The sequence below is a fragment of the Etheostoma spectabile genome, chromosome 9 (assembly GCF_008692095.1).
Source record: "Etheostoma spectabile isolate EspeVRDwgs_2016 chromosome 9, UIUC_Espe_1.0, whole genome shotgun sequence".
NCBI classification, from domain to species: Eukaryota; Metazoa; Chordata; class Actinopteri; order Perciformes; family Percidae; genus Etheostoma; species Etheostoma spectabile.
In genome coordinates, this window is record NC_045741.1 from 30,414,015 (window position 1) to 30,422,391 (window position 8,377).

Here is an 8,377-nt window from a genome sequence, read left to right on the forward strand (position 1 = left end):
GGAACGTACAGATGAGTTTAGTCAGGAATGAAAGGGATCAATTGGATTTGCAAAAAGCGTTGGAAGGAATCCAATCCATTTTTTTGTGGTAATTTGGATATAAAGAAAGCCAAATTTCAGATGTAGACATTTTTTAAAGCGGTCAAATTTGACCCGAGGACAACAGGAAAGCCTCCTGGCTGTAAGCAGACTGACTGTGTGTTACCTCCTGGAATCTGAAAAACTCTCGTGTATCAACACAGTGAAAATGAATATTTAGAAAATGCAAAAGGCATGCTGGGAGCAGAGGTGGGACATCGTGATCTGTTCAAGGTTAGAACATACTTTACATACCTGTGCAAAAATCCCATTCAACGTAGTGCTGTGATAACTTAATCCAATACTACATCCATAACAGTCAACTGCTGAAATGGAACAGAAAGCCTTTAATGTCATTATACACAGTGTAGGCCAAGTACCTAAGCAACGAGATGCAAGCAACCCCTTTACAGTGTCAGCGTAATTTATGAATATACAAAATGTTAGTAGGGCAGGAAAAAAGAGACGGGGGAATGTGGTTCACAGTCCTGAGAGCAACTATACAGTGGGGTTTGAAAGTTTGGGCACCCCAGGTGAAAATTTGTATTAATGTGCATAAAGAAGCCAAGAAAAGATGGAAAAAAAATCTCCAAAAGGCATCAAATGACAGATTAGACATTTGTATTATATGTCACAAAAAGTTTTTAACTAGGTTTAATTTCCATCATTTACAATTTCAAAATAACAGAAAACAAAAAAATGGCGTCTGCAAAAGTTTGGGCACCCTGCAGAGGTAACACCTTGTAAAAAGGGGGGGGGCCTTTTTGGCAAGTATCACAGCTTGGAAACGCTTCTTGGAAAATAAATAAAATCTAACTTTTTGTGACATATTATGCAAATGTCTAATCTGTCATTGGATGCCTTCTGGAGATTTTTCCATCTTTTCTTGGCTTCTTTATGCACATTAATACAAATTTTTACCTCGGGTGCCCAAACTTTTGAACCCCACTGTATACATATGTAAAATAGGGGGTTGTATACACATTATGCAAATATATACTTTGGTGTATCAAAAGTCCCGAGTATTAAATATTGCACAGTGATGAGATTAAGTGATTGAGTATTAAATATTGCACTGTAGTGAAATGAAATGGCTGTGGCGGTGGGCTGTGAAGTGAAGGGCGTGCACGTGTGAGTTCCGAGTAGTTATGTGTTCTAGTGGAACACCACATTGGATTGGATTGTGTCACTTATGTGTCTGTTAATACACCGATCAGGAGTAATACTCCTAATTTCATAAACACTTCATTTTGTTATACTCACAAGAGTGTGTGTGCACAAACCAGCGGCAGTTCTATTGTTGAGTGGAGGGAGATAAGTTAGTTTAGATGTCTCCTTGTTACAGACAGGTTTTTTTTTTTTTATTATAATATTTTATTCATTCAGAATAAAAATATGCAAACAAACAAGGCATTTAAAAAAAAAAACATTTAAAAAAAGGAACTTTTTCCTCAGGTCGAGCAAATAAAACGTAGGAGCATATACATAGCAAATCTACATTAATAAGAAAAAAAATAATAAGAGAAAATAGAAATTAAATAAATAAATAAAAGAGGTTATGTAAAATTAAGTTAAAAGTTTCAAGTAAATATACCCAATCATGGGGTTTCCATTCTTAACCCGTTTCAGTGACTCTTTCAACTTTGGAATAAGAAGAAATGAGAAAATAATTTCCCCTTATTTTCTTAACCTCTCCATCACTAAATTCTTTCGACATATATTTTCTTCTTACTGGATTAGGATCATAGACCGTTAATATTAATTATTAATAATATACAGTCTATAATCATGACATGTTACAGACAGGTAATAGGTTGCTCTCGTTTCACACTCCGCTCCAGTAGGCGGCGGTAATAGACCATAAACTGGGTTATCAGCCGCCAGAACCAAAACTCTCGCGAGAATTCGATTCCTGAGATTGCGTCCTTGCTCAGTCCGACTATGGGGTACTGGGACCTGACAGAGGGCACAGACTGCGTCCAAAAGACATGGATAACTACCAAGCTGGCCACGGCTCTGGGTAAATATATCAGCTCCATGCTGCTGGAGAGGCAGGCTGTCCAAACATAACGAACGTTAACTGTGTGCCGCTGAACCAGCGGTAATGCTAATGCTAGCATAGCCTGGTGCGTTCAGGATACAACACAACGTTACTTAAACGTAAAGAGTGCGTTTACAGTACAACACAACGTTGCTTATATAATACAACAAGCTTTTTATTTTTGGCTTATTCTGTGACTGTGGAGGTGTTTTTAATGTATCTCCCTGATAAGGAGTTTCTCTACCAATAGTACAATTTGTTGTTGTCACTGCAGGCAGCATAGGTTAGTCCTGGCACCTTGTTGTTTGGTTAATAGTGTGTGTGTGTGTGTGTGTGTGTGTGTGTCTCTCTCTCTCTCTCTCTCTCTCTCCTCTCTCTCTCTCTCTCTCTCTGTGTGTCTCTCTCTCTCTCTCTTTCTCTCTCTCTGTGTTTCTCTCTCTCTCTCTCTCTCTGTGTGTCTCTGTCTCTCTCTCTCTCTCTCTCTCTCTCTGTGTCTTTAGGCCTGGTTGGCTCAGCCTATCACATAGTGGCATTTCAGCCTGATTCTGCAGTGGCAGCGCTACAGAGGGCCACCAACACAACTGTTACCATGGGTAAATATCATCATTCAGGTCCATCCATCCATCTTTGTCCGCTTATCTGGTATCGGGTCGCGGGGGGGGAGCAGCTCCAGCAGGAGACTCCAAACTTCCATTTCCCGAGCCACGTTAACCAGTTCCGACTGGGCGTTCCCAGGCCAGGTTGGAGATATAATCTCTCCACCTTGTCCTGGGTCTTCCCCGAGGCCTCCTCCCAGCTGGACGTGCCTGGAACACCTCCCTGGGGAGGCGCCCAGGAGGCATCCGTACCAGATGCCCGAACCACCTCAACTGGCTCCTTTCGACACAAAAGAGCAGCGTCTCTACTCCGAGCTCCTTACGGATGACTGAGCTTCTCACCCTATCTCTAAAGGAGACCATTCATATCAAACTACTAAAAACACGGTGATAAAGTGACAGATTTCTCCTGCTGGACAAGGAAACCTCACAATACATAACCCTTTCAAGGAAAGTTCTAAAAATGTTATTCTGGTGATTGTCAGAACTGCTGTGTTACCCCAAAGTTAAAGCTAAAGGTCTCTCAGCCAAAGTGCTGAAGTACAAAGCCACTACCGTGATGAATGTGTCATTTTGGTTTAAATGGGTTGACACACTGTTCTTTGGATTACACAAACTGTATTACATTTTTTTTTAAGAGATAAGGGGGAAAGACATGCAACAAAGGGCCGCAGATTGGAGTCGAACCCGGGCCCTCTGTGTCGAGGAGTAAACCTCTATATATGGGCGCCCGCTCTACCAGCTGATCTATCTGGGCGCCCAAACTGTATTAACATTTGTGTAATGCTGATGTGGGTGTCTCTCTGTGTTGTTCCAGCCACCATGGGAGCCATTTTCGGCATGGCGACTTGCCTCAGTGCTCAGGCTCGGGACGCCCCAGATGACCCACTGAATTACTTTATCGGGGGCTGTGCCTCTGGGATCTTCCTGGGAGCCAGAAGTAAGTATCCGTCTCGGCGGACTCTGCTTCCTCCCGACCTCGCTCTTCCAGCCGCCGACCCACATTTGATATCCGCCATCATAGAGAATGTGCCAATCCTTTGTTTAGGAGGATATCTTAGGAGGAGAAAAACCCTGCATTCCTGTACCCATACTACCGTACTATTTAGTGTGCAAGGAAAAGGATTCAGTATGTCCCAGCACATAATATGTCAAATAGATAAGCCCAGATCACGTTTTTAGCTGCAGATACGGATTTTGTTTTGTTTAGGTCTAGCAATGTGTTCAGCTGTGTAAAGTATAGAGCCGAAGTCACGCCCTTCTACTTCTAGTCCATGGGACCTATCTTTCAAAAAAAATGAACTGGAGACAATGAGGAATGACTATTTTTTGGGTCCGGTTCTGATTGTGCCATGCATTTCACAGATGATGCATGTAGATTTAAAAGACACTTTTACGTGTCAAGAGATAAGCAATTTGACGTAAAGAAGTTGAACATCAGGTTTTGTGCGAGATTGCGTCGTGAACTACATCTCTCGTCTCGAACATTGTACGTCACCAGAGAAATATGGTCTCCTTGTCGAGCTTTACTGTCTTCCATGACGAAAGCAGAAGTATCAAAAGAGGTTAAAACCATTAGAAAGCGGGCACCCAGATAGCTCAGTTGGTAGAGCGGGTGCCCATGTATAGAGGTTTACTCCTCGACGCAGCCGGCCCGGGTTCAAATCCAGCCTGTGGCCCTTTGCTGCATGTCACTCCCCCTCTCTCTCCCCTTTCATATCTTCAACTGTCCTGTCAAATTAAAGGCCTAAAATGCCCAAAAAATAATCTTTAAAAAAAAAAAAAACCATTAGAAAGCAGGTCATGTCAAGAGCTGCAGCTACTCAATGGGAGTGGAGGGAAAATGGGGTAACGTCAGGTAAGCGACTTGGACTTGTAGTCTGTCTAATTACATATTTTCTTAACTATCTTGCGACAAACTGACATTCTTGACGTTTAAAATATTTTTTTATTTTGAAAAGTGTAATCCAAGGCAAATGTCAATCAGGACCAGAAAATTGTTTGTCTTTCGCCATTGACCATTTTTTTCTTCCGAAGAAAGGCCCAATAGAGGCAAACGGAAGGGGCGGGACTTTGGCTCTCTATTGGCCAGTTTGTAGTGTATGGGGATCTCCACCAGGTGGCAGTGTAGCCAGCTATATAATGGTGTGTCACTCTTTTGTAGGTCTAGGAATAAGAATAACAAGTCTGTCTTGTTTCTTATACCCTTTTCCCACTGAAATTAGCGCATATATGCAGTAGTTGAACAGGGAATTCTATTGTTAGATAGACTCCTTTCCCATTGCAAGTAGACGAGTTTGCATTACTGTATGTATAACAAGAACAGTTTTATTTACCTGCTCCACAGTGTCCAACTCAGAATGCATTGATTAGCCAATCAGGAGTCGGTTCAAGTAATAACCGCCTGCAGTTTAAACACACATTTTTACTTGCCTCATAAGAACAGTGGTGGAAACTGGAGTGGTGAGTGATGTTTCTTCAGGCTCCGCAGCCTGGCCAAGTGCCAGGAAAAGCACCAAGAACAATTATCCTTACAACAACAGCACCATATGAGTGAAAAATGCCGGGGGCAACCCAACTTGGCCGACAAGTAGCCTAAGTGACGTTAGCTATAGCTAGCGTCTGCAGCTGTGTACCTAACAAGCATTAGCAGCATTGGTATTGATTAAATGTAGATAGTGAAGTAGATGGACCCTTTTTAAAAGGTTTCCCTTGGTCAATCAGCCTCTTTCAAACCAGCTGTCAACGGTTTGTTTAAATTCTGCATTAGCAAAACTCACAAAAAAATATAAATGATAGATCTTTACCCGTGCAAGTGATTTTTTTTTTTTTTCTTTTTTTGCATGGACATGTGAAACGCAAATGTACTTGGACAAAGGTCGTGTCGAGGTCTCATCTAAACCAGTGGAAACTTCTCCAGTCAACTTTTAGAACTTGTTTTAGACTTTATATAAGGGCCTATAGAGTCTGTCCTATAGCTTTTTATTTATTTTTTATTCCTAATTTTGCGATTACGTCCAAAATTCTGTTATCACAGAAACTACGGAGCCCTGCCTTAATGCCGCCATCAGTCTGTCGGGCCGTGTCTAAAAAAGACACTTGAACAACTCTTCTGGGGAAACACTGTTGATTAGTTATATTACTTTTTCCAAATACTGTTGTAAAAATATGTTCAACGATTGTCTAACTGTGTGTGTGTCTCTGTCTGTCTGTGTGTCTTTCTGTGTTCAGCCCACAGTGCTATGACGGGTACGTCAGCGTGTCTGGGTCTGGGTACGCTGGCCTTCTTTACAAAAGTCGGTAAGATGGAGGGATGGAAGCTCGCTGCACCCCCCAAACTATAAGGAGGAAGATGGCTGTACATTTACCTGTATGTTGTAAAAAGAGTTCATATAATAAAGTTCTTGTGAAAACAATTAAGTGTCATATTTTGGCGAGGTCAGAGAAAGCTATTTGTGGAAGTTGGAGAATCTGCAATTCTACAGTAAAGTAAAAGTTTGATTATTCAAATTTTTTTTGATTTTATTAATCGTGTTATTATTAAATTAATGAGTATGTGACATCAGATGCAGGTTTGAGAAAACCTCCGTCTTCATCTCCACAGCTGCAGGCCTCACCTGCCCTCCCTAAATGTCTCTGATGTTTCCTTTAGGAGACAAAACGGCAGCTGAGAGGCGCTGCAGACAATGTCCCCTGACCTCACAACGTCAGCATGTTTACAATAAAGGGTACAGAAGAAGTTACACACAGCTGGGTGAAAAATAAAGACACTACATGAAAAGCAACATACGGAAGAGGATTAGGGCCAAATGTGAAAAAATGTATTTGACTTTTAAACCCAAAATTCTGACTTCAAACTCAGAACATTCTTGCTTTAACTCTGGGAAGAATATACCAAAATGTCAAATGTGGCCCCAATGCATGAAGTCGGTGATTATGTACACTATATGCATGCATATGGTCTATGTCCATTGATATGTGTCAAGGTTGCTGGTCAGATAAATGTATGTTTGCTCACACGTGTGGGGTAACAGGTGATCTGGTTCAGAACAAACGAGGCCTCTGGATGCTTCTTTATGAAGACCTGAATTACTAATTTACATCCTGATGAGAGATTTACACACTTCGATAACACACGGGTTAATAATTAAGCTTCAGGTCGACGGCACGGATTCACACATACCTTTGTCAGCCTCCCCCAGCACTAACTGTTACACCGTCAGAAGAGGAAACGCTGGAGGACTGAGTGTCTGTAGCAAGTCAACACCATCTGGAAGATTGGAAGCGACATGTCTGCCAGTCTCACCACAGGTCTGAACCTTCTTTAACTCAGATTTATGCTCATGGCCATATTTTTACGGCATGTCAAAAGCTGATTTTATAGACGTATACGGTATGTGACACAGGGCAGAGCAGAGATACGACCTATAAATGAGTGTTAAAGCAGCTGATTCAGCAACTGGAATATATTACACAGCCTCTTGGGCTTTCTGCTACATCAGCAGGATTTTTTTATTTTACCGTTAAACCTGGGCAAGACAAAGGCCGTTGCTGTGGAAACCTATTGGCCTGGTGGTATAATGAGGAATAAGCAGTTGAGCAATGTATCTTTGTTGATGCCAGGCCCTGTACTGTAGCTAGTATAGACATCTTGAAGTGTCAGTTAACCTAAGTCAGTGGTTCCCAAACCTTTTTCAGCTCAAGACCCAAAAGAGAAATCTGGTGTCTCCCCGGGACCCAAATTTACAAAATTACACCATGAAAAATTGTAACATCTACATTTTTGAAACTGTGGACAAAAGACGGAACAAACCATGAATTTAAATGTATATGAAGTATATTTATTCCATCATAAAAGTAACCAAAAACAGAAAAGGTCTCGATTGGCCTTTCTGTGTCTCTGTCCCCTCCCATCATCCCTCAGTACCGACACCAAATTTTTTTTAAATAATGCTGACTTGAATTTAATGAGGATATCAACCAGCTGATCTGGTCTAGGTTCGGTTTTTGAAAGTGCCCCATTCTGAGGTCATGCTGAGCATTTAGTCTGTTCTCTGCCAATTGGCGACCCAATAAAACGGGTCTGCGACCCATTTTGGGTCCCGACCCTAAGTTCGGGAAACATTGACCTAAGTTGTTAAAAACCTCTAGAGACGTCTGCTGCCACCCTCCGGAGGGGAAGCAAGGAGTTCTGGGACAATAAATGAATTACTACACCCTGTACAAAACAGCTTCAAAACACATCCAAAATATTTTATACTAGTTATACAATATAAATATACTATTCTAGGACTTTTACGACATGCTGAAGTATGACTTTAGATCACTTTTTTTGACATACTATACTATGATTTTTATAACTTTTTACAACACGCTACACTATTTTTGTCTTAATTTCCAACATACTCAATTATGACTTTTTAGTTACTTTTTTTTTTAAATAAACTATATTATGACGTTTTAGGATGTTTTTGACACACTTAGTATGTCACATGCACATTTTGACATACTTAGTATGTCACTTGGTTTTTGAACATACTCTACTATGTCTTTATTGTATTTTTTTAAGATTTGATTTGATTTATTTTATTTTCACAAGAAAACCATTAAGACAGTATTATATGTTACACAAAAAAAGATGTGATGGACGATTGCCGAAAAA

The 8,377-nt window shown here is 40.9% G+C and overlaps 2 protein-coding genes and 1 long non-coding RNA gene across 3 annotated transcripts in view; 2 read left to right on the forward strand and 1 right to left on the reverse strand.

Moving 5' to 3' along the window:
- LOC116695215 (uncharacterized) overlaps nt 1-8,377 on the reverse strand; it is a 21,254-nt gene that overhangs the window by 681 nt on the left and 12,196 nt on the right. The window lies entirely within an intron of this gene.
- Nucleotides 1,922-6,131, forward strand: ndufa11 (NADH:ubiquinone oxidoreductase subunit A11). The gene is made up of 4 exons (XM_032525345.1): nt 1,922-2,098; nt 2,620-2,712; nt 3,533-3,655; nt 5,947-6,131. The coding sequence occupies exons 1-4, from the start codon at nt 2,020-2,022 to the stop codon at nt 6,057-6,059; spliced, it is 408 nt and encodes a 135-aa protein (XP_032381236.1). The 5' UTR covers nt 1,922-2,019; the 3' UTR covers nt 6,060-6,131.
- Nucleotides 6,920-8,377, forward strand: part of slc5a9 (solute carrier family 5 member 9) — a 13,769-nt gene continuing 12,311 nt past the window's right edge. The window contains exon 1 of the mRNA XM_032525311.1: nt 6,920-7,026. Coding sequence (XP_032381202.1) covers nt 7,005-7,026 — 22 coding nt within the window. The 5' untranslated portion in view covers nt 6,920-7,004. The remainder of the gene's footprint in view (nt 7,027-8,377) is intronic.

Excerpts from the sequence above, each read along its gene's own strand:
- ndufa11 (XM_032525345.1), top strand. The coding sequence starts at position 2,020 with ATGGGGTACTGGGACCTGACAGAGGGCACAGACTGCGTCCAAAAGACA. Across the intron at positions 2,099-2,619 it reads CAAGCTGGCCACGGCTCTGG|GCCTGGTTGGCTCAGCCTAT; the intron begins GTAAATATATCA and ends CTGTGTCTTTAG. Across the intron at positions 2,713-3,532 it reads CAACACAACTGTTACCATGG|CCACCATGGGAGCCATTTTC; the intron begins GTAAATATCATC and ends GTGTTGTTCCAG.